Source organism: Embiotoca jacksoni, unplaced genomic scaffold (genome assembly GCF_022577435.1).
Source record: "Embiotoca jacksoni isolate LCO1_2020_lvr unplaced genomic scaffold, fEmbJac1.0.p SCAF_11, whole genome shotgun sequence".
In the NCBI taxonomy this organism is placed as follows: domain Eukaryota; kingdom Metazoa; phylum Chordata; class Actinopteri; family Embiotocidae; genus Embiotoca; species Embiotoca jacksoni.
The window spans coordinates 18,348,220-18,373,036 of record NW_027185241.1 but is presented as its reverse complement, the minus strand read 5'-3'; the positions used below and the strand labels follow the sequence as shown (position 1 = coordinate 18,373,036).

The 24,817-nt window shown below is 41.6% G+C and overlaps 1 protein-coding gene across 1 annotated transcript in view; it reads right to left on the bottom strand.

The window, feature by feature from the left end:
* Window positions 1-1,339: 1,339 nt before the first annotated feature.
* The window catches only part of taf2 (TAF2 RNA polymerase II, TATA box binding protein (TBP)-associated factor), a 36,088-nt gene continuing 12,610 nt past the window's right edge, over window positions 1,340-24,817 (bottom strand). The window contains exons 12-27 of the mRNA XM_069143455.1: window positions 24,075-24,229; window positions 23,669-23,783; window positions 23,382-23,491; window positions 22,506-22,571; window positions 22,078-22,204; window positions 21,474-21,599; window positions 18,060-18,200; window positions 16,592-16,702; window positions 15,882-16,075; window positions 14,894-15,033; window positions 14,627-14,696; window positions 14,106-14,215; window positions 8,906-9,135; window positions 7,362-7,526; window positions 6,287-6,389; window positions 1,340-2,905 (exon numbers count right to left, since the gene is read on the bottom strand). Coding sequence (XP_068999556.1) covers window positions 2,607-2,905; window positions 6,287-6,389; window positions 7,362-7,526; window positions 8,906-9,135; window positions 14,106-14,215; window positions 14,627-14,696; window positions 14,894-15,033; window positions 15,882-16,075; window positions 16,592-16,702; window positions 18,060-18,200; window positions 21,474-21,599; window positions 22,078-22,204; window positions 22,506-22,571; window positions 23,382-23,491; window positions 23,669-23,783; window positions 24,075-24,229 — 2,262 coding nt within the window. The 3' untranslated portion in view covers window positions 1,340-2,606. The remainder of the gene's footprint in view (window positions 2,906-6,286; window positions 6,390-7,361; window positions 7,527-8,905; window positions 9,136-14,105; window positions 14,216-14,626; window positions 14,697-14,893; window positions 15,034-15,881; window positions 16,076-16,591; window positions 16,703-18,059; window positions 18,201-21,473; window positions 21,600-22,077; window positions 22,205-22,505; window positions 22,572-23,381; window positions 23,492-23,668; window positions 23,784-24,074; window positions 24,230-24,817) is intronic.

Sequence of the window (24,817 nt, the reverse complement as noted above, 5' to 3'; positions counted from 1 at the left end):
ACTTTGCGAAACAAATATGAACAAATGACCACAAAACAGCAGACTTGGTTTTACAAATGTTGTTGGAATGTTGTTTGAAACTCAAAAACTGTTGATGTCACACTGCAGGAACTCAGAACTTAGTTCCTGGAACTCTGTTTTGGGGGAATATTTTCGTTCCTACCTCAGGGTAGGTACTTTTGCAGCACAAGAGGGACTGTAAAGAACTGTAAGGGGGGGGGGGGGAATTAAAAAATAATATAAAAATTAAAATTAAAAAATAATATATATGTATATATATATTATTTTTTAATTTTAGAGACCACCCGCATTCGTGTCACAATCTATATAAGATATATATATATATTTTTATATTATTTTATATATATATATATATATATATATAAAATAATATAAAAATATATATATATCTTTTATCGCTGATTTACCAGATATTTAGACTGTCAGGAGTTCACATCTACAGATGTTGTTTTGAAACATCTTACCTCCGACTTACCAAAAGTTTTCCTGTTGAATTCTTCAGGAATGAAATCAGTCCAAAGTTAATTTACAATAGACAGAACTGTAACATACTGTTTATGATCTGTAATATGAAAGTCTTCATATCCTCTGACTAATACAATACAATAACTCACCTCTGGCAAAATCCATCACACAACAATAACAGTTTGTTGTGTTTTCATCTTTGCACTATTGTTTAGTTAGTTTTAATTTAATTTAATTATTCTATTTTATTGTGTATACTGTGCATTTTTATATTTAATATTTTTTTACTGTTGTTTTATTGCTTTCCTGTACCTATAATGCTGCTGTAGCGAAAAAATGTCCCCTTGTGGGATTAATAAAGTAACTATCTATCTATCTATCTATCTAATAAACATCAACCAACATTTATTCTGTTAATAACAGAATGAACCTTCAAAACATTTGATAAAAAAAAAGGACATTTTGTCTGGAAGGTGATCTTGTTGAGTCCCATTTAAACCAGCTGTTAGATCAGGTGAGCAGCAGGTGCTTCCCATCATCCCCAGGGTTCCTCGATCCTGTGAGGTCATTACTACTTACATTTGCAGGACGTTGAGCAACTCTGGATCAAGTCAGACAGAAATCAAACTGGCATTCATTGCGCAGCGAACACTGTTGAACGGTTCTACTGATGCTGTTGAGGTTTGTTTTTGTTTAGAAAAGGTTCTGGATTTAAATGGGTTATTGGACAAGTAGAAGCAGATGGACAGCAGTTAGATAAACAAGTAAACAAAACAAAAAAAACTCTTCCATGTTGCTCAAAAGTGGCTGAAGTCAATTTTCCACAAACACATCAATACATTTTGCCTTCTGTAAAAGTATAAAAGTTTTTTATTTGTTTAATTCAAAAACAACTAATTCAACAATTATTAAACAAAAGTTTTAGTACAAAAAGTTTTCATTCTATGTGAATTCTTCTTTCAGATCATATTTCAGTCATAACTGGTATTAATCTGCTACAACACATTTGTAAAACCAATATTGCTTCACAGCTTTGATTGTGTTTAATAACAGGCACCGACTGAAAGAACTTTGATTTTTTTTTTATACTTAATTAGCAGTTTGTAATCTCACAGAGTGAATTCACAACACAAACAGAGACGAATGTTCCCAGAATGATTCACAAGAACTGGATGAGAGTGATTTTTTAACTTTTTTTTTTTTAACAATGTCAGGAAACTTTACATGACTGTTGAGACTGACAGTAATTTGTCTTTTAGGCAAGATGAAATCAGAAGGTCAATTACAAAACTATCTCTGGCCGTCTGACTTCTGCTTCTCTAAACGGCCACTACTGGATGCTAAACGTTCTTTTTAAAGTGTAAAACCACCTCATCAGACCTCAGACACTCTGCCAGAAGAAAACCGGCCGCTGTGGAGCTGGACTTCATCTGGTTCAATTACAAAAACATCTTCAAACAATGATGACAGCTGGGAAACAAAAGTATTATAAAAAATTAAAAAAAAATACTACTAGTATTACTGGAGTTGTAAATTGTACAGTACAGTGAAATTGTGAAATTCCTCTGTTTGGTTTGAATCACTGAGTAAACAAGGAAAACGTCATCCGCAGACTCCACAGCACCATCCATCATGTTTCCTCTGAATGTGGGACTGAGCTGTGGGATGAGGCGCACCAGAGCGGTGGCTCCGTACCGAGGTCGGCCCAGACTGTTTGACTGTTTGTGGAGAGGTGTGTGGTTGGATGCCTCAGACTGCAGGTTGTTTGTGTTTGTGTGTGTGTGTGTGTGTGTGTGTGTGTGTGTGTGTGTGTGTGTGTGTGTGTGTGTGTGTGTGTGTGTGTGTGTGTGTGTGTGTGTGAGATGTCTCCGGAAGGTTCAACTGGATGAAGCCTCAGTTCAGTCTGTGTTTCTTCCTGTAAGCCGACGTGCAGCTTCTGCCTCTGCTGAAGAATCCAGTGTTCATATATCAGAGGATTAAACTGAAAACAACGACTGAGGACTCCAAACTGAGTTCTATCAAACATGGAAGACAAACGCATCTCCAGACTCGCAGGAATAAAAACCTGCTACTGCACGTCACACGTGTGCAGTTCACCCTTTGCGCGCCGGCGGCGCTGTTCAGTCGGACAGCGAGGGCGAGCGCAGCGACCGGCCGCTGGCCGGGCTGTTGCTGTAGGCGTGCGAGTTGTCCCGGTCTCTGTCCTTGTCCTTGTCCTTGCTGTCGTGTTTGTGCTTGTGCTTGTGTTTGTGCTTGTGCTTCTTCTTCTTCTTCTTGTGCTCGTGGTGGTGGTGGTGGTGGTGGTGGCCGTGGTCGCCGGCGTGCTTCGAGGACGAGGAGGTGGTCTCCTTGGGGAAGGACGGCACCGGCGTGGCGGGCATCGAGAGCAGGGACTGTTCCACCGACGGCGGCTCTTTACCTGACGAGAGGAGGAGGACGACTGTGTGTTAGCAGGTAGGAGACACGCACACATTCAACTAAAAGAGGCGCAACGCAAGGGCATCACTGCAGACGAAATAAATAAAGTTCAAGTAATATTTAACACTTTGTCTGAGTTCTTTGTAACGACTGAATTTAGCTTCTGATTCAGCAGTTAGAGGGAAAGTTAAGAGAAACTTAGGTACAGTGCTGAGTGACCACAAAACTGACTTCTTTCATATTTGTCAAATTTAATCTTATTTATAAAAGCACGTTAAGGCAATTTAACTGTATTCAACTGTAAAAATGCTCTTTTTGTATTTTTACAACTTAAGTCTTTTATCTCTTTTGATCTAGTTTGGTTCTGACAAGTCTTAGTTTTTGGATCTCGACCTGGTTTGATGTAGTCTGGATGTGAAAAACTTGTCTTTTGTGATTTCATAAATAGAATAAAAGGTTCACAAATGTGAAGCTGTGTTTAAATCTGATTTTAGGTTCTCTGAGATGATGTAGTTCAGGATTATTACCTCTTGAAGTTAGTGGTTTTGATTTAGACTTGTTGTCAGCTGAGTCTGTGATTCAAATCCAGGATTGATAAGTATGAATGTAGGAGTTTCAAACTGAACTGGAACCAGTTTCACAAAGGCATTTTAGACTGACAGAGATTTTTTATACAAGTGGCTACAAATGTGGAGCCTCCTGCCACAGACTTGGCTGACACTGTCCCCTGGACACGTCCTCATGTCACTGGACCAGCTGGACAGGCTCGCAGGATTTATTCTGACGTCGTCCGAAACTCTGGATTAGCAGCTGAGGCTGCTGCACCCGGCTCTCCTGGTGACACATCGTACCGGCATCGCACTGGAGCGAGGCTGAAAACATCAACTCCAGCCAGGGCTCAGTTTGACGTTATCCGCCGCAGAAGCAAACACACGAGGACCACAGCTCCAACGCTCACTCCACCACTGGAACTCTCCCTGCACACCGGGTGTGAGCGACGGACTCAGAATGAAGTGTGTGATAACACTAAGTATGTGGAAAACAAGGAAGCTAATTACATTACCAGCAATAAGGCCAATCGAGGCAAGAGTGAAAGCCCCAAAATCACTGCTAGATGGAGAGCCAGAAGAGACACAGTAAAGGTCACACAGGAAGCAGTAGTATTCTGAGAGGGGACGCCATAACCAGGCATGCTAAAATGACAAAGACTGAAAATCTGTGTTTGGATAACACGACTGTCATAGTTAACGGAGTTACACATGCTGACATCAGCATGTCTCAACCATGGGATACGTTTTATTGACAATCTGAACACTTTCTGGAGCTGTAAGAACCGTTTCAACCTGATGGTGTTCATCTGAACTTCACGGGATCCAACCTACATCGTGCTCGACCAAAACAAGATAAGGGCAAAGGACAGCTTGATCTCTGCCCCCACGCAGCACACAGGACAGAGCAACAACCATGGCACCAGCACCCCACCACCACCACCACCACCACCACCACCACTCATACAGGCTGACAGCCTGCATCTCCCCCCCCAGCCCTCCTCACCAGACCCACTACTTCACATCACCCAAGGCATCCAGAGGATGCCTCTGTCCCAACCAGCCGTCCAGCATGCCACCGCTGATATTAAACAGCCGGTGGCATGCTCGCACTCGTCATAACAATTACAGACCATCTGGTACCTGTTTCAGTAAATCTCAAAACTCTCACTGTTCAGCCACAAGCAGCCTCCTCTCCAGTCTAAGAGTCCCCGCAGTTGAAATTGGCTCTTTTCAATGTCAGATCTTTGGCCAATAAATCTTTTCTGGTTAATGATCTCATAATTAATAAGAGTTTGCACTGTATGTTCCTAGTTGAAATATGGCTTAACAACTCTACTGGTGAAGCAACACTGATGGAGGCTTGTCCTCCGAACTATACGTTTTATCAGTCAGCTAGACAGAACAAGAGAGGAGGAGGATCGCAGTCATCTCTTCTCTGATATTGGGCGAGGTGAATTTACATCATTTGAATATCTTGCTGATAACCAGAGGGTTACACATGGATCATGTTTCAGTATGTGTATTACCATCTCTGTATATTTTATGATGTGATCGTAACCATGCCAAAGACTAAAATGGAGATTCTGGTTCAAAAGAGACCCTTGATGAGATGATGAGATCATTGAGCCATACCGTCATGAGTGCTCTTTAAATGACACGGTTGATCACTTAAATAACACTGTGTGGTCTGTTTTAAATACCGTTGCTCCTTTAAAGGTCAGAAAGAAGAAGCAATAATTTCCTAAAATTAAACAAGGATAAAAAGAAATCTTACATACGAAGCTCTTAATGGGACCGAGTTACATCGCGAAGTCTCTGGTTAACTACAGTGTATCCAGAAAGTATTCACAGCGCTTCACTTTTTCCACATTTTGTTGTTACAACCTTATTCCAAATGGATTAAATTCATTTTTTTTCCTCAAAATTCTACACACAATACCCCATAATGATAACGTGAAAAAAGTTTCTATTAAAAATAAAAAACAAAAAAAATCACATGTACATAAGTATTCACAGCCTTTGCCATGACACTCAAATTTGAGCTCAGGTGTTTCCTGTTTCCACTGATCATCCTTCAGATGTTTCTACAACTTGATTGGAGTCCACTTGTGGTAAATTCAGTTGATTGGACGTGATTTGGAAAGACACATGATGGAGAAAAATCACGATGTTCAATGTATTTACCATTCTCTATGTTGGAAAATGTACTTTATTCTGTGTATTGACAACAGTCTCTCCTTTCCCATGTGAATGTGTCTCACTCCCATCCGAGTGTGTCTCTTCCCCACCTGGACATGTCCCTTCCCCATTCGAAGGAAACGCTTTCCTTTATATGTTTTTATGTCAAACACTGCATGTCATTTTCTTGTTGTAAAGCACTTTGAGCTGCATTTCTTGTATGAAAAGTGCTATACAAATAAAGTTTATTATAATTATTATTATTAATAAAGTGTACTAGTGTAGATTAGTGTAATGCAGGTTAGACAGTCTTCACCAAAACAAAGGCAGACTACTTCTGAGCCTACAATCTTTGCCCTCGTGTTCCCAGGCTAACGTTGACCATGTAATCACTCAGTGACACCTGCTGATGGAGAGGAGCAAAACATGTGTGTTTGCTCAAAAAAAGTAAAGTAAAGTAAAGTAAAACAATGAGAGTGCTCAGTCAGTTTTCATTTACCCAGAAATAACAGCAGATTAGTCTGATCTATGATATGTGTGTGTGTGTGTGTGTGTGTGTGTGTGTGCGCGTGTGTGTGTGTGTGTGTGTGTGTGTGTGTGTGTGTGTGTGTGCGTGCGCGTGTGTGTGTGTGTGTGTGTGTGTGTTCGTTCACCTGGTGTGGACGGTCTCTCTAACAGGTTGAGATGATGGTGAATGAAGGCCTGACTGTCATGAACAGTCTCCATATCAATATCTTCCTCCTCCATGGTGTTGAACTACAACGGAGCAGAACGACATTAATAAACCTGATGGACTCATGAAAATCAGTAGAATTTGTTTGTGATTTTTACAATTAAACATGCTTCTCATAAACAGCTTTTTTTTTTTAAAATTAATTTATTACAATTGCATAAAAAAGGGTCATTTATAATCACTTCTTACGATAATAATCAGACAGCACACCACAGAAATTGGTGGAAAATATTTCAGTTCTCTTCTTTTTTCTGAACTTAAGGAAACATGGAGCTCCAAGTTACAAAAGTATTTTTTCATAAAAGTGACAGCCTGTGACGGTGATATACTAAGGCTACATTTTCTGTAAAAATAAGAGCTTTAAATACTTTTTAAATAATATTAACTCAACACAAAAACAATGTACAGCCTCTTATAACTGTAATGCTGTAAAAACACACGCAATTTAACAGAAACTGTCTGATTAGACTGATGCAGGGAAGTGTGACGATTGGAGTCCAATTATCATAAGAACACATTTCCCATGAAGCTCTTCCTGTTTTTGGTTTGTTTTGATGATGAGAAGTTAAAGAGAAGAAGAATATATATATATTTTATTTTTATTTTTATAAGTAAGTTTTGCTTTGTGCTGTAAAACCTACAGCAGAGCTTCTGTTGGAAAAGTTTATTGCAGAGAAATCTCAGATTTAGCAAAATTTTAAGCTCCCACAAATATTGCAGAGATCAGTTCAGTTTGCATTAAATATAACAATCACAACATCTTAATTTCCTGAATGATAACTGCAGTTTTAACAGACCATCATTATTTCTGAGTCTCTGTGGACAGCACAGGTGTTCTTAAAAACATACTGAAGACGTCAGTTTGACAGTCCATCAATTATTAGCCGGAATGAAGCTCGGGTGAACTCAAAGATGAACGGAGAGCAGCGCACAGCAAAGCATGGAAACAGTGGAGAAGAAAAGAGGTCAAAGGTTACCACAGAGCGCCGTCTCACCCTGATCTTAAAGCGCGCCCCTCGTCCATCATCGTCCTGCTGCTGCAGTATCTGTCCCGGCTCTGGAGGAGACCCCAGGGGGGTCTCAGCCTTCCTCTTCAGGCCCAGGGGGGGCTGCCCCACCCCACACACCCCCAGGGAGATCGGATCCGGCTCTTCATCCACCTGACGGACACAAGCAAAGAAGCCTGAATATGTAGTAGTGCGTCTTCTTATATAATACAGTAACGTTATTAATGGTGTTTGCCACATTCAGACGGTGTACATGAACCTCCAGGAGCCATTCAAACTTCAGCCGAATAATACTTAATATGATTTCGTTATGAAGTTTTTTATTTTTTAGTATTGTCAGTATTGTCATTTCAGTCTCAATCAACTGTCACAGATCAGTTATTGTAACCGAAACAGTCAGACTGCTGCTCTTCCTGCTGGTTCTGGGTGAGACTCAGGCAAACACTGCATCATCCTGTAGGATTCATAATTATAAATCCAGATCCATCATAACATAATACAGACTTTATGAAGTGGTTTTCACCATCTGGACGTTCTTGTGTAGCATCCCTAAATCAAACAAATCCAAACTGAAGGAAATAAAGACCACCAAGCAGCCTGCTGCTTACATCACCACTGGCATCAAAACTAATGGACCTGACACATTATATTGACCCCATGACTCATGATACTAAACTGTCCAGTGACTGGAGACAGCGTGGCAAACCGCTGCAGTATATTCTGTTCTTTCTGGCAGGAGGTTCACAAAGTTTTACAAAAAGTTCTCCAGGCTGATGTTCTGTTTAGATTGGACATCCTCATGTGACTTCATTAAAATGGAAAAAATTACTTTTCTATTTCCTTCTTGTTTAAGTGAATTGAAGATCACAGCAATACTCTGTTTCTACTATTCATTACATAATACAGTATGTCTTTGCCAAGCAGCAACCAGCAGTGACGTCACCTTGTTGGTTTGTGAACGTTATGAAGCCTCCGGTTCAGATTCTGTCCGTCACCATCTTGCTAGTTCGGAGCGGTTTGGAGCAGGAAGTGACCATATTTGGACGAGCTGGGGAGGAGTGAGCGGTGGATCTGACTGATCTGATTGGAGACCTGATGATACTACGTCCCGCCCACCGATAGCTGTAACCTGACTGCACCACAGGCCTGTCAATCAAATGGACACGCGCCCAAAACATGCCTTTTTGAAGCTTATTTTCTAATTAATGAGGGATTATTTTCAGATGGACCTTCAGAAAACTAAAACGAGTGACTTTAGCTCAAAATACTGAGATAACTCTGGATAAATTGTATGGACTTTGTAATTTATGAGAGAAGTTGAATGGGAGTCTGTGGAGCCGGAGGCTTTTTGGAGCCGATCTCTAGTGGCACTCGGTGGTATTGCAGCTTAAGGTACTTCTGCATTGGCCTCATTTTTCAGACCTGGAAGCTACGAACACATTCATATACAGTTTATGGTCTTTACGTAATATTTTAATTGGCTGAAATAAAAAAAAATATGCTCTCCTAACAAATGACTCTCCACCACTTACCGTTGTGTAGCTCATGCCCACACCGTGGATGCCGATACTGGCGGGCGTGTCGATGACGGCGCTGACCCCCATCTCAGGCTTGATGGTGGGGTTCAGGACAGCTTTCTTCTCCTTCAGGTTGAGCACCAGGCCCAGTTCTGGCAGCGGTAGGCAGGAGGGCCGAGTCAGACCGAACAACGTGTAGTAGAGGTTCACAGCATCGCAGCGCAGCCGCCAGTCATGGGAGGTACCTGAGGACAAGGAGGGCGAGGTGGAAGGGAGATCGGGTGGTGACAAGAGGTTCAGAAGATGAGGCTATTAGGTCAAAGGAGTCGTACAGGATGAGGTTGTCAGTTTGTAACGAACCAGTTGTCTAAGGTGGCGATAGAGAACCGGAGATGGAAAGACAAAATTTGTTGACAAACAGCTCGCCCGCATTTCAAACTAACCGCCATTGATGTGAGCTGGATGTCCGAGGATGATGTAGTGAAATGCAGCACAGCCACCAGTCACTGGATGCGTTACCAGAGAAAAATTAGCAATAGCAGCAACTCTGCAGGGTTCACATTCAAGCAGCAACCATCAGTGACGTCACCCGTTAGTCTGTGAACGGCCGTTATGAATCCTCCAGTTCAGATTCTGTCCGTCACCATCTTTGCTAGTTCGGAGCGGTTTGGAGCAGGAAGTGACCATATTTGGTCGAGCTGGAGAGGAGCAAGCGGTGGATCTGACTGATCTGATTGGAAACCTGACGATACTACGTCCCAAAAACAGGTCTTTTTGAAGTTTATTTTCAAATTAATGATGGATTATTTTCAGATGGACCGCCATAAAACTAATAAAGAGTGACTTTAGCTCACAACACCGAAATAACTAGTTTTATTGAATTTCATGAGAAGTTGAATGGGAGTCTATGGAGACGGAGGCTTTTTGGAGCCAACCTCTCGTGGCACTCAGTGGTACTGCAGCTTAAGGCACTTCTACATCGGCCTCACTTTTCCAACCCGGAGGCTACGAACACTTTTATATAGTCTATGACATCAGTCCTTTCACCCTTTGCAGCCGTTTGGAAAAGCTATCAACACTGTTGCCATTTTCTTTTTTTTCGGAGTACATGCCAGCCATTAATCCTTCAACCACACATTTAATTTGACATTCCCACAAAGATACTAGATACAAGATAATCAGTTGAGGGTTAAATACATCACGATATGAGTCATTTGAGATGCTGCAGCGGCGATGCATTAAACATGGAATCTTGCTGAAGTTGACAACCTGAAGGCCCGGCGCCTGACATGGAGAGTGGACTGTGGTCTGAAAACATGGTTGAAATAAATGACTAACAGCAGCAGAAGGTACTCTGAGTTTGTGTTCTTACAGCGCTGACCTTCAGCCAGTGAAACATCATCCTGTGTGAGTGTGTATGTTTAACACACGGGGGGGCGCGGGGTCCGGAGGGAGACGGGTAAAACAACCAACACGTTTTCTGAACGTAGTATTTAAGGTGACCACACTGGTCACTACGTATTTAAACTGGCAGCACTGTCCTGCAGCCACACACACTAACCCGACCAACAAACACAAGCTCACTGGAAATAATGACCATCAATATTTGTGCTTGCAAGTCAATAAATTAAATAATGTCTTGCAATAAGAGCCAAATGGTCTTCAGGAGTATAGAGCTGTGAACATGGACCCGTATTTAGTTTTTGAGGCGGTGTGTATTTGGATTGGCAGACTGAACCTCAATGGCCTGGCTCGCTAGCTGAAACACACATCGGACCCCCAGGAAGAGACAGAAATAATGAAACCTGAGGACACAATAGAAGCAGAACCTTGAGTGTATAGAGGCACTGCACCAAGAAGTAGACCGAACCCTTTTTATTACATGACTGAGAGAAACGAGAGTAAATCAATACGTTCTGAGACGACAGCACGTGCGTGCACACGGAGCAGGAGAAAGATAACACTAATGAGTAACTGGTACAAATCCCCGTGGTTTCCCTCCAACCCTCCTGGGATGAATTCACGGCACACAGCCATGTCAAAGAAAACCCACCTGGTTGAACTCCTGACCTGATGACCTTTTTTTTTCAGTTTTGGACGGCGATGTTCTGCCCGTCAGAAACGTGAATGTCACTAAGAACACCTCTCCAGACTCACTGCTTCATTGTCTCAGCCCTCCTAAAGCACTGTCAGAGTCTCCATTGAAGATTTCCAGAGTTTGATACAAAATCTGACGTGTTCCCTCTGGTCATTACGTTGCAGCCGGTCCACCGCTCGCAAAAACGTGTGTAACTCAGGAACTGATGATGATCAGGCAACGGAATTTGTGCCAGTTCCTCATTAGGTTTATATCTTTCTCCTGCTCGGTGAACGTCCCGGTGCCGGGCTGTGCTTCGTACGTGCGCAAAAGCAGTAATCTTGGAACTTATTGATTTACCGTCGTAGATCATAGGTGATGTTAATGGATTCAAATAAATATGTCAGTTAGTCGATGTGTTTAAGTTTTGCCGTATGTCTGATTATCGAGACTGTATGAGCTCCTCTCGATGTACTGAACAACACAGAAAACATACCCTCTGAATAAACAGGCGAGACATCAAAAGGTCCTCAAATATGTCAATGGTATGATCTGGCAAACTAAAACCCTGACGGACTCTAGATGACTTCCTGCCGGGTTACTGAATGTGGCTACCAGTCAGCTGACGGAGGAGCCCCGGTGGTTCCAATCATCCACGTCAGTGACGGAGCCAACTGAGCTGCTGGGAACTTTAAACGCTTCAGAAATTCTTAAAAACCTTAATTTTAAATCAAATCCATAACACGACAGAATGTGGAGCAGGTCGGAGGACTTTCTGAAGCCAAAACATTCAGACAGCACCGCGAGGTTGTGAAATATCTGAAGCCAGATTGCTCTGTAAAATGAGCCTGGGTCGTGTTGTGAGCGGTATTTCGCTGTGGAGTTCTTCAGCGTGATGGAGAACAGCCACCGCTGCTTTTGATAGACAGTAAAAGTCTCTGCAACATCCTGCCTCCTCTAGAGATTAATGGATTTACTGGAACTTTGTCCCAGCGCAAACCAAAGAAAATATGTTATAAATAAAATGTTTTCTTGGTTCTGCCACATGCAGTGTGAGAGCAGGAACAACTGAGCGTGCATTAACCGAAGTCCCCTCGGTGTAATTTGCCCTGCTGGGGTTCAATCAGCTCATTTGTGGTAAATTTCTACTGCGTGACAGCTGCAGGAAAGGCTAAGATGTAATATGTTTTTAAAGAACAAAAGCCAAACAGCAATAGTTCAAAAGCTTTTGATCATCATTCAGAAACACAACATTTCATCTCCTTTGAGCTGAGCAGCACTGTCATGTGATAAAAAATGATGAATGACAGTAATGTGACAACGCAAGAGAGGATTAGGTTGAGAGTTTAAAACACAGCCTGAGGCTACTGGCACATTTGTTTTGGATGTCACAAGTGCACAGCTTTGCTCCACTTCTCTAACATACAGTCCGCTGCTTCGGTTTAAGGTGAATGAGTTATTAATGGTTGGGTCATATCCAGTCACAGGCTCTTCAAACCAGACTGATACACTACATATACAGTAATACAATGACAGCCTGTTGAATCTGTCTGTTATAAGGATGGGTCCTGATACCTGGTTCAACTTTGGTTCCGGTTCCCAGTTAGACTCATTAAACTGCTGTAATAACCATAAACTGTATATAAAAGTGTTCGTAGTTTCCAGCTCTGAAAAATTAGGCCGATGCAGAAGTGTCTTAAGCTGCAATACCACCGAGTGCCACTAGAGGTCAGCTCCAAAGAGCCTCCGGCTCCATAAACTCCCATTCAGCTTCTCTCATCAAATTTGAAGTCAATAAATGTTTCCCACGTGTTATTTCGGTTTTGCTAGCTAAAGTCACTCCTTCTTTTTAGTGTTCTGAAGGTCCATCTGAAAAAAGCCTGTCATTAATTAGAAAATAAGTTTCAAAAAGATGTGTTTTTGGGGGCGTGTCTGTTTGATTGACAGGCCTATGGTGCGGTCAGGCTCCAGCTATCGGTGGGCGGGATGTAGTATCATCAGGTTTCCAATCAGATCAGTCAGATGCACCGCTGGCTCCTCCCCCAGCTCGTCCAAATATGGTCACTTCCTGCTCCAAACCGCTCCGAACTAGCAAGATGGTGACGGACAGAATCTGAACTGGAGGCTTCATAACGGCCGTTCACAAACCAACGGGTGAACTCACTGATGGTTGCCGATTGGTGATAATTAATATTTCTCCTGTTTATTTATATTCATATTTGTATTTATAGTGATGAAAACGTGCAGCTTGACATTTTTTGCTGGCACTGAAACTTTCTGTCTGGTGAAAAATGAGCACTGTTAGCAGTGGAAGATAAAATCACCTGCAGCTATTCAATGTTAAAAAACATGAGTGTGTTGGTGAACTTTCTCTCTTCAAGCTGCTGACTGAACTCTGCCAAAGGTTGTTTCTAACTGAAAAGACATATCAATGCAAAAATCAGACCGTGATTGCTGATTAGGATATAACGTCCAAAAAATTGTCAACAGTCTGCCACGTCAACATGTAGTTCTCCGTGTTTATGCAGACAGATCTCAATTTGCATCATGTCTCTTCCCAACATGACAGCTGAGGTTTGAAGATAGGCGAGTGTATTAGAAGTGTATTAGTTGGTTGGGGGAGGCCGATCGTACTCTGCACTGTGCAGATCCATCATCTCCAATCATAAAGCACCTTCACAGGGTGGAGGCTTCTCTGCAGAAATGATCAGCTGATTGCAGCACCTTAAATGCAGCAGAGTCCCACTGCAAGTTTTCACAGATTAAATCAGCACTTTGAGCACATTAAGCTCATAGTTGTGAATCAGGACCTCCATTTTGTCAAAAATCAGATGTTAAAGTCAGTTTGTTCCAGCTGTTTCCGTGACGTCACCACAGTGTCAACATTTCAGATCTGTTGCTGCTCAGCTCATTTTCCAGTTATAGCTACAGGTTGCAAACATTAAATAAACTGGCTTCATTATTGACAGCTACCAATAAAAAAAAACTGTAGGCTTTCTAGCTTATTGTCCAACAACAGCTCATCATGGATCTAAACTTTAGAGTTATTTATAACTACAGTTACTCATATACATGATGAAAGCTAAACTGAACATTTGAAGAATGAGATCCAGATGTGTGTGTGTGTGTGTGTCTCACCTGAGTTCATCAGCTTCCAGAGCTGGTCGACCAGAGCTTCATTACACATCGCCGAGTCGGTTGTCTTAGTGAACGGAGGATTCTTACAGAGCAAACCGAGGATCTCATGTCTGATTGGACAAAAAAAAACAATGATTAAAATCTATAAGTTGACTGTTGTGCAGTTACTCAACACTAGTTACAGACCGATGGACAATCAGTAGAGACAATAAAATTTCAAACTCTCAAACATGGAAAGCTTTAAAGACTTTTGAAGGACCGTTTCTTTTGAAATGTCCCAATAAACATTTGACAGTGTGAGAAATACACATATATTCCATATGAGGCCGAAGTCGCCACATTGTTCATGTAACAATATCATGACTGACAGAAGTGACAACACATTTGGGAGGCTGAGATTTAATGACATGCAAGACAAGCAGAACAAAACAGCCAGATAACAGCTGTCTAATGTACTGCATGCTAAATGAATGCAAAGTGTGTGCGTGCAAACTGCAAACATGTATTAGGTGTTATCTGACCTGACGTAGTGAGCGGGGTCATTCTGCACCATGTTGAGCAGCCACTGCAGCTCTGCTGAACTCCTTTCAACTGCACAACAAAAACAACAAGAGAGAACAAACACAACAAACCTGAATAACAAGGAAACCACACGCACATACACAAGATGTGTCTCATTAAACCAAAACTGCAGAGAAAGAGTGTTTCGACTCTCATCACACACTTATTGGCATAAATTGGAATTAACTGCAGATTTGGTTCCACAACAGGAAGGAGAGACGTTGTACCTCTGGTGTAGTCGACGAGAGCTTCCAGCGCAGCGACGCGAACATCCACAAAGTGTCCGTACTCAGCGTAGGACCTGAAGAGAGACGGGTCGCTGGGAATATGACCGTTCTTCTGCAGCTGATGGATCGCTTTCAGACAGCTGGACGGAGGACCAAGGACACCACAAAAGTTACTCAAGCTGAGTGAGAGGAATTCAGGGAAATCACATATACAAAGGCTGCAATTTGTTTTTCTCTCTAAATATTAAAAACAATATAATATAATCCTTTAAAATCAAAAGGAGGTTTTTGATTGGAAAATGATAAATATAACAATCTTTTGTTTCCTTCCTCTCACTTTCTTTTTCACAAACTTTATTTATCTGATGCTTTCTACATTTCATGAGATGACAAGGAGCAGCAGATATTGTTGAAAACAAAATAAAAGTTAGACTGCCTTCAGGTGTAATATGAGAATTATACAGATATAAAAAAGGAGATATGAACAATGACTTTGGGTCCATGCAAAGCTTAGAAAGAAAATTTTACATTTTGCATTATATCCTCATAGAAATCTACCTTCCATATCTACAGTCTCTGCACAAGTTAAATAAATATGCATGTTCTCTAATCAGTAGTCAACATAAGTCTGCATGCTGCACTGTATCATCTAACAGAAAACCGACTTGACTAATTGGGCTTTCTTGTGTGTGTATTGATCCTGTAAAAATGTTTCCTCATTTTGTTGACCTCTTATTGTCGTAGAAACCACAGCAAGTACATTTAAGTCTAACATACGCAGAGAATAAGTAGATGCCTGTAGATGGAGACAAGGTTACTATGGTAACATGTTCCTGTTCTTTAACCTGCTTTACAACAGTATAAAAGTAATACACACGACGGTTTGGTTTTCTTTTGCTATTTATTTTGTCCTGTAGAGCTGAGATAAAGAGCTGCCAGTCGTAACGGATCAGTTTGCATACCGAGACCGACACGCTGGGCTCCGTACCTGACAGTGATGGTGTTCCTAAAGCTCGGCAGCAGTTTCTCCATGTTCAGGAATCGTGTGATCTCCTCCAGGATGAGACGCACGTCACCGTTCAGATTGTCCACCGTCCGCACCTCGTTGTTGATGCTGATGGCCGGAGTCAGAGAGTTGGTCAGAGCTTTGATCAGATCTGCGCGGTAGTAGTTATCTGAAAACTGGAAACAGGTGGAGAGGAGGGATGAAAGGAGGAAGAAAAGGGAGGAATTTAAAATCTCTGCTTATGAACACTGACCAGTGGGGCTGCAGATTTATTGTCTGTATCCAAAAACAAACACTTAAACACATTTTTATGTTTATAATGTGACAATATAACTTCAGCTATTCATTTCAATAAAGATACTGAGTAACATGAAATACATTGTGTCTATTTGCTTGGTTGTGGTCATACACATAACTGATTAAATCTTTAAGAGTTTTTTGTTTAAGTTTATTATATCTATTTGTCAGGGACCAAGTACAAAAACATTCATGTCACATAAGAGAAAAGAGTTGCATTGCCATAGATTGCGTTATTATTTCATTTTCCCTGGACAAGTACACAAAACATTAATACAACAAATGATTTGTCTAAAATGGAAATAAATAGTTGTGACTAAGTTAGACATTCTTACATATTTCATCCTTATCACTGAATTGTAACTGTTACAATAAATATGTGAGAGGGTCTTTACCTTGTTTTTCCTGTTGTCGTTATACTTGATCAGGTCAAGTATAAAGTTGAGGACATCTTTAGGACAGAGGTTTTGCACATCTCTGAGTAACGCCATGGCAACCGGCATCGTCTGACGTAAGACACAAAAACAAAACAGTCATCAAGATAAAATTTCTACAAAATAGATGGAGAAACATGATTTGACAGCTGAATCTCACAATGAGGCGCGTGGCCTTATATATCATTCAATATCTACTTTGGACATAAACATGAATTATTAAAATGTTCTTATCAAAGAGTAGCGCTGAAGATTTGATCATGATGGACATTTTAATGTTAAAAAATAAACGCATATGTCAAAATGTACAGAACTGATTTCCTACCAAGCAAACAAAACATGTTTACCAAATGTCCTCTTCCCCAATAACCACAGTATGGTTTGCAAATACACAACACCATCAACAAACTAATGCATTTTGTTAATATAAAACATACCTAACAGGCAATTACACATCATCTTTCTATTATATCACCCTACAGAAACAAATACAGCATGTCTTACAAGTGTAAAAAATAGGTCCAAAAAAGACCAAAAAAATATCACGTATCAGGACTTTTGACACAATCGTTCACCATCATCACATCCTCAGTAATGCACCCTCAACAACAGCAAGTGGTGCTCTGACTCAAGTTAGCCAGGGGATCAATCTGCCAAAATTTGTCTATTAAAACCTGATGAATTATTTTATTAAGTTTAAGTTGTAATTCAGCTGCATTTAAATACAACTGACAATGACACTGCAGCATCATAGCAAGGTTTAGTTTATACCCGAGTACGCTTCAACCACAGACTGTATATAAAAGTGTTTGTAGCTTCTGGCTCGGAAAAATGAGGCCGATGCAGAAGTGTCTTAAACTGCAATACCACCGAGTGCCACTAGAGGTTAGCTCCAAATATCCTCTGGCTCCATAAACTCCCATTCAACTTCTCTCATAACATTCTCAGTCAATAAAATTTCTCCACGAGTTATCTCAGTGTTGTTAGCCAAATTAGCTAATTAGTTTTCTGGAGGTCCATCTGAAAATGATCCCTCATTAATTAGAAAATAAGCTTCAAAAGGATGTTTTTGGGGGTGTGTCTGTTTGATTGACAGGCCTGTGATGCAGTCCGGTTACAGCTATCGGTGGGTGGGACGTAGTATCGTCAGGTTTCCAATCAGATCAGTAAGATCCACCAGCTCCTCCCCAGCTCGTCCAAATATGGTCACTTCCTGCTCCAAACCGCTCCGAACTAGCAAGATGGTGACGGACAGAATCTGAACCGGAGGCTTCATAACGGCCATTAACAGACCAACGGGTGACGTCACTGCTTGTTGCCAATTGGCTGAGATACAGTAGTCTCGATGCGATGATGGAAATGGATGTACGAGCTTCTGCAGGTCAGTGTGAGAGAGGAAGGAGCAGTTTGTTTGGTTTGTTTGACTTACCTTTTGCAGAAAGTAACTCTGGAAGCTGATAAAGTTGTTGGTCTTGACGATGTTGGGGCAGCTCTTACAGCAGAACATCCTGGTGAACAGTGACTTCATGGCAGGTGGGCCCAGCCACGTGCTCACCATGGCGTTGGCTATCTGCAGGAATCACACGATAACAGAGGAACACAACTTTACAGCCAATCTGGGTTGTGTTTTTATTTCATCTGTCAGCCGTCCTCCATCTGCTGTCATCGCAGGAAAATAATGATCAAACATTCACGATTACACCAAACCATAAGGAATGATAAATGTTCTCCAAAGTGAAAGCTGCACTCATAATTTACAGGAGTTATTTGAGAAACACAGGAACAAGAATGTAGTAAGTTGTATAACAATGGGCTTTCTGTCCGCTCGACTTCTTGTGGTGAGAACTGAGCCACAAAGTAAACAGAACATGTACACATGAGCAGCATATGAGGTTTCCTCAGGTATGAAGACCAGCGGCTCCAACGGTCTTTGAGCTCAACAGGATATTGGGGAATTTATGTCAATGTGGTAATACGGGGTCAAGGGTCACTGGCACGGGATGTTGTCATTTGGTTAGATAAATAAATGGGGGCACGAACACTGGGACGCGCTCACCAACACATCTGTCCTCTGTGTCTGTGTTTTTAATGTGTGCATACATTTGTCAGTTTTCTGTGTTGGCCCTGAGCTGTTGTTTCTTCTCCTTCCCACATTTTCTAGCAATAACACGCAATTAAAATCCATCCCGACCAATCAGAACGCAGCCAAGTCCATGAGAGAATTAAAGTCTGCCATGCTGCACTCTGTGGTCAGTGAGAAGTCTTGAGTGCATGTTTATGCGCATGCCAGAGTGTATGCGGGAGCGTGTGTGTGTGTGTGTGTGTGTGTGTGTGTGTGTGTGTGTGTGTGTGTGTGTGTGTGTGTGTACGACAGGGTCTGCTGGGGGCTCTGCGGCAAAACACAGCGACTTATTGAAAGAAGCGAAGTGCTGCCTTTTCAACCTCCACTCAGTTTATCATGGAGAGAAAATATTGGTTCAGGTGGAACCTGACAGCCGGAAATCCAGTGGGGTGAAAGTAGGAACCGACTGAATCCAGAGGATAAAGAATTTCCTGCAGCCACAGAACAGAAGTATTCAGTCGACCGAGTCTAAGTGCAGAAAGGGTTAAAGTGGTGGGTGGCCTCGCTGGGGGTGCTCGTGTTGTTCTGCTACTGTGGCCCTGCTCACAATACTGTTGGAACATTTGGTAAAGATTTTCATTTTTACTAAAATATCAAGTGCATAATGTGAATGCGCAAGAAATACGGGTCATCGTTTATGAACAACTGTGTTGTTCTGGGTCCTATGCTGTTCTCCTTTTATATGATGCCTCTTGGAGAAATCATTAGCCGCTACTCTGGCATCTCATATCACTTTAATGCTGATGAAATACAGCTGCATGGCTGTTTTAAACATGATCACAGCAACCAACTGTCCATTTTAAATGACTGTTTTGAATGCCATTGAGACTTGGATAAGAATAAGAAAGAATGCCAAATGCAGCTGCTCGTCTTTTAACTGGTCATCACAGGAGATCACACATCATCACTGAGGCCCGCCAATCAAAAATGGCGGGCCGTCCCTCGAACCTGTTTTAAAACCCGAGGTGACTGAGCTTTTTAAACTGTTGCACCAAAGATATGATATATTATCCCCTTGTCACTACGATCTCATTTTTAAAAGACAAGTTCAAAACTTTTTGTTCGCCTTGTACTATTTATTATCCTCTTACTGGCTTATCTCTCCACTAGTGTTCTCGTGTGTTTGTTGTTTTGTTATTTTAACTGCGGTGGTGATTTTAACTGTTCAGAATCATGCTGTTTGTGGGCTGTTTCATTATTTGTGAAAGGTGCTGTACAAATAAACTTGTCTTACTTACTAACAATGATGAGTTGATGATGAAGAGAAATTTAAAGAAACTGTGACGTGTTCTGAAGCTATAAACTGAACCTTTGTTCCTGTTTGTCACCCATCTCTCCACACATATTTCATTCAGACCTCCTGAAGCTCTTCATTCATGAAAATATCCCGAGGCCTTTGTTTCTATCACGTTTAACCATTTTCTCTACATCTGTCCCAACAAGTCCCCCCCCCCGTCTATGAACGCTGCTTTTAGTGTCATTTGAAGTGAATTCTTTCCAGAGTTAATTCAAACGGCAACGGTTAAAATCAAACACTCCAACTGAAGACCACATGAACCACTTCAGTCTAAACACCCACAGTAACATCAGGTCTTATGAACTGGGACCAGAGGCGTGGGACGGCCCACGTTCACCATCTATAGTGGGAATCTTTGAAAATGTTTCCGAGGAAATTAGGTTCATTTGCACTAAAGTGAAAGGTGCCGTGTGACGAGTGTTGTGTTTACGGTTCAGTGTCGTCACTCTCATTATCAGACCTGAGAGAAGTTTACATTCCAGGATAGAAACAGCAGATCATGATGAAATGTGGAAATGTGAAGGAGTGCAGGAGGCGTGTGATTCCTTCACAGAGCAGGAGGATGTTGGAAAGATTAGGGAAAACCTTTGAGGGAAAATGCATTTACAACAATCTGCTCCATCATCACAACTCACTTTGGCTATGTTCAAGCTGCCAGCACAAACCCAGTTTCTGCCATATCCAGATTGTATCCAGTTTGATTTTTTTTTTTAAAGTGTGAACAGCAAAAAAAAACACATAAAATGTGATTTTTGCAATCCTGATCCAAACCACATTTGGAGGAGGTTTGAAATGTGATTCCAATCAGATTTCTACAGATGTCTCTCAGTCCAGATGCTTTGCTGGCTCACAGGCTGCTATCAGAAAGTGTTGATTTTTGTGTTGCAAAAGACAACAAAAACAACACTCCATGGCCAGAGGTCAGAAGACAGAGGTCAGAGGATACAACACAGAGGACAGAGGACAGAGGTCCGCTGCCACCTCCGTCCCGGCAGCTTCTGTATTGGAAAGCCTGTCACCAGTTTAGCTGCGCGTACGTCGTTACCACAGCAACCTATGCAGATAGGTTGGTGATGTGTGGACATACTAAATCAGATCTGTTTCCTTGCAAAGACTGTCAGTCTGTCCTAAAGATCTGATTTGAGAACCAAATCTGATTTGCCTGCAGTCTGAACATGGCTTTAGTCCCGTGGATGTTGCTGTCTACCACCATATTTTACTGAGGTTTTACCAAGGGAACAACCCCACATCTAATCACAGGTATATCAATATAAAAGCAAGTGTGTGGTGATGTTCTTTGTCATTTTTGCTTTTATTGAGATGGTGGAGTGTAGACAGACAGGGAGTGTGGTGAAAGAGTGCAGGGGAACGACATGCAGTAAAGGTCTGGTCAGCTGGGAAACGCTGCTGATTGGTGCGCATACCTTAGCCAAACAGAAGCAGGCCTGCATACGGACTTTGTAGAAACACTGTTCCTGCTCCAGGATGTCAGTCAGAGCCAGTCTGGAGGCCGGAGTGGAAAACTTTTCCAGCGCATAGATGGCCTCCTCCTATCGCAGAGGGAAGGTCAATTTAGGATCACAATTATTGAACTCTGCTGACGTTGCATAAGTTTACACATCAAAGGTTTTCTGATGATCCACTATAAAAAACAAAAAACATTTGTACGAGTTAAATGACATGATAAAATTGATGAGAAATTCAATAAGCACAAGAACACAAACAGAAACACCTCTTTGCTCACTGAGCCGCATTTTAATGCACCATGTATGGCGAACATGGTAAAGATAAGGAATTGATTTCATTACAGTAAAGAGGAACTGGTTTAGAAAGATTTCCATGACACTTCAAGCTCTAAGAGACATCCTTCATCACTGCGGTGTGGAAGAAGGAGCAGCATTTCCCAAAGAGGAATCAGGATGGTTGAAAACCTCCAAGATTACTGCCAAAGACCTGCAGGATAAACCCGATGAAGGCAGGAAGTAAAGTATCGTACAGACAATGACGGCACTCTTGCCGTTAGCCCACCTGCGCGACCACATCCCGCTCGTAGCGCAGCTGGTACTGCCACATGAAGTCGGCCTGCTCAAACTCCACCTTCCTCAAGATGGACATGTCCGGGTCGATCCGGATCCAGAGGAGAGGAGAGTCAGCGCTGCAGAGGCGACAAGGGACACGTTGAGTTCAAGAGATTTGAAGTACCTCAACACAGCTCACACAAGTACCTCTTGGTACCCAGAGATCTATTGGCAATTTCACACATTTAATGCAAACAAGGTGTGAACGATACACATCAGGTGGGTTTAATACCGAGCACAGAGAAGATGTTTATTTCAGGGAGATAAGCCCAGTTTTAAAAACTTGTCCTTCAATGAAAAAAACAAAACCACACAGTGGATTCAAGTAATACAATATCTACATTTCTAATTATGAAAGTGACAGATTTATGTTCTTACTCCATCGCAGATAAATCCATGTCGACTTCCTCTCCATTCATCAGAGGGATCTTCTTCTTCTTGTTTCTGGAAAAAGAAACCAAGATTAGTCAGACAAACACTACAGGCTAACATTTGTTATTAAAAACCTTTTGTTGCTGCTCTTTCTTTTTCACTGACAGAAAACAGTAAAGATGGAATAGAAACTGAAAAGAGGCATTACAAAAGACTGTGCCTGACAGTTATATACTGGAGTGGAGTATTGGGTCATATTAACTGTGCACACTTCTCACTTAATGGTTATAACTTTATAACACAACAATTAATAGCCTACGACTAACACTACATTAATGTTTCTACTAATAATTACAGTTACTAAATTACCCCACCGAACAGCATGCTGGGTACACTTGCTACTAAGCCAGGGAACAAAACAGCTTGTTAACAGCTGGGTGAGGCTTGATTGCTAAAGTACATTCAACAGAGAAGACAGATGAGAGAACTTGGACCAAACAGAGCAGCTGTGTCAGCCGTTTGGAAGTTTTGAGGTTGAACTTTTTTTTTTTTACGAGCCACTGTTGTTACCGGTGAACTTAACCTTTGACCTTTGACCACCAAAATCTGATGAGTTCATTGCTGCGGCACAGCGAACACTTTTAAACAAATTGTATGAAATTCCGTCCCAGCATTTCTGACATATGATGTTGACGAGCATGTGAGGTGACAGTAGCCTTGACCTTTAACCTTTAACCTCCAAAATCTCATCGGTTTATTCTTGGTACCAGGTGAGTCTTTGTGCCAAGTATGAAGAAATTCCTCCAAGACATTCTCAAGATGGAGCTTTTGTAAAACACAATATTCACTGAAGAGAGAATGAACCGTTGAGCTCAGCGGTACCTTCTGCTCTTTGAGTGACAGGGGATGTCGTGTTTGAGGCTGTTCTCTTCTATCTGCAGCGTGTGGTTGAAGGATCCATCCAGCTCCTGGACCGTCACTTTGATGGGACCCTGCAGAGAAATATTTATTTCGTTATTTAATAGAAGAAAGTCCAAATTCTGGTGAGAGGAGAACCAATAAACCAGGTGTGGATTTAGATTAAACATGCAATGGTTTGTTATTTCCCCACACTGCTGGACAGACACCATCTACAAACTGTTTGTTTTCTGTTGTATCTTAAGGCTCACCACATATTTCTGAGTTCCAGATGACATGTAGTCTTGACGGATCTCCAGCTCGAGCACGTTCCTCTTCCTGTTGAAGGCAAAACTACCAAAGAATTTCACCACACTGCTCTGGTCTCTAAATATGAAGAGTTGAGGAAAATTTGGGGAAATTATGTGTTATATTTACAAGGAAAAGGTTTCTTTTGAGTTCAACAGCACATTAATTGTCTAAATTCAAAAGATCCTACTTTCAGTGTCTGGTGTTATTTCATGCCAATGTTTCCGCTCCTTATGACAGAAGTTGAAGCAGTTACAAAGTCATTCGAGACGAGCTGCCACGCTGCAGAAAACCCTGCTGAGTGATTTATTTTGAAAGATTATTTCGACTGTGCAACGTGTCCCAATGATCCGTTTTTAAAAAGGATACACCCATTGTTTAATGAGGGGGCCGATGTCTTTGCCCGAGACGTTGGAGATGGATTTGAGGAAAGCGTGAGTGGACAGAAGCATCTGGCTCCACATGTGACTCTGGTACTTCTGAGACGAGGCGGTGCTGGCCAGACTCAGGAGCTTGTTGAAAACCTGAAGGAGAGGCACGACAGAGGGCAACAGAAAAATAAAGACTTTAAAAAAAAAAGAGACAGGAGACAAAGAAACAAGCAGTTTAAAGTTAACTGTAACTTCTTTTCCTACAACATTTACACCAACAACTAGATTTACCGCCTATCGGTTGTAGGCCTCCGCTAAACATTCAAGTTGTAGTTTACATGTATATCTGTCCAAACACATATTGAACTAACAGTGAACATGACCTTTGACCTTCAAAATCTAAACAGTTCATTTGTTGAACCAAAGTGAACATTTGTGACAAATTTGAACAAATTCCCTCGAGGAGTTTTTGATATATTGCATTCACACAAAAAAAAAAACGGACAGTCGAGGGGAATGTAAAGTCATAGTTACTTTGAACTTTGACCACCTTTGAAGAAATTCCATCCAGGCGTTCCTGAAATAATACGTGAATTTGTCTAATTGGCGTCAGTCACCTTGACCTTTGACCCCCCCCAAAAAAACAAAAATCTATTCAATTCATCCTTGGTATTAAGTGAATGTTGTTGCCAAGTCTGACCGAGTTACCTCGAGGCGTTCCTGAGATATCACGTTCACAAA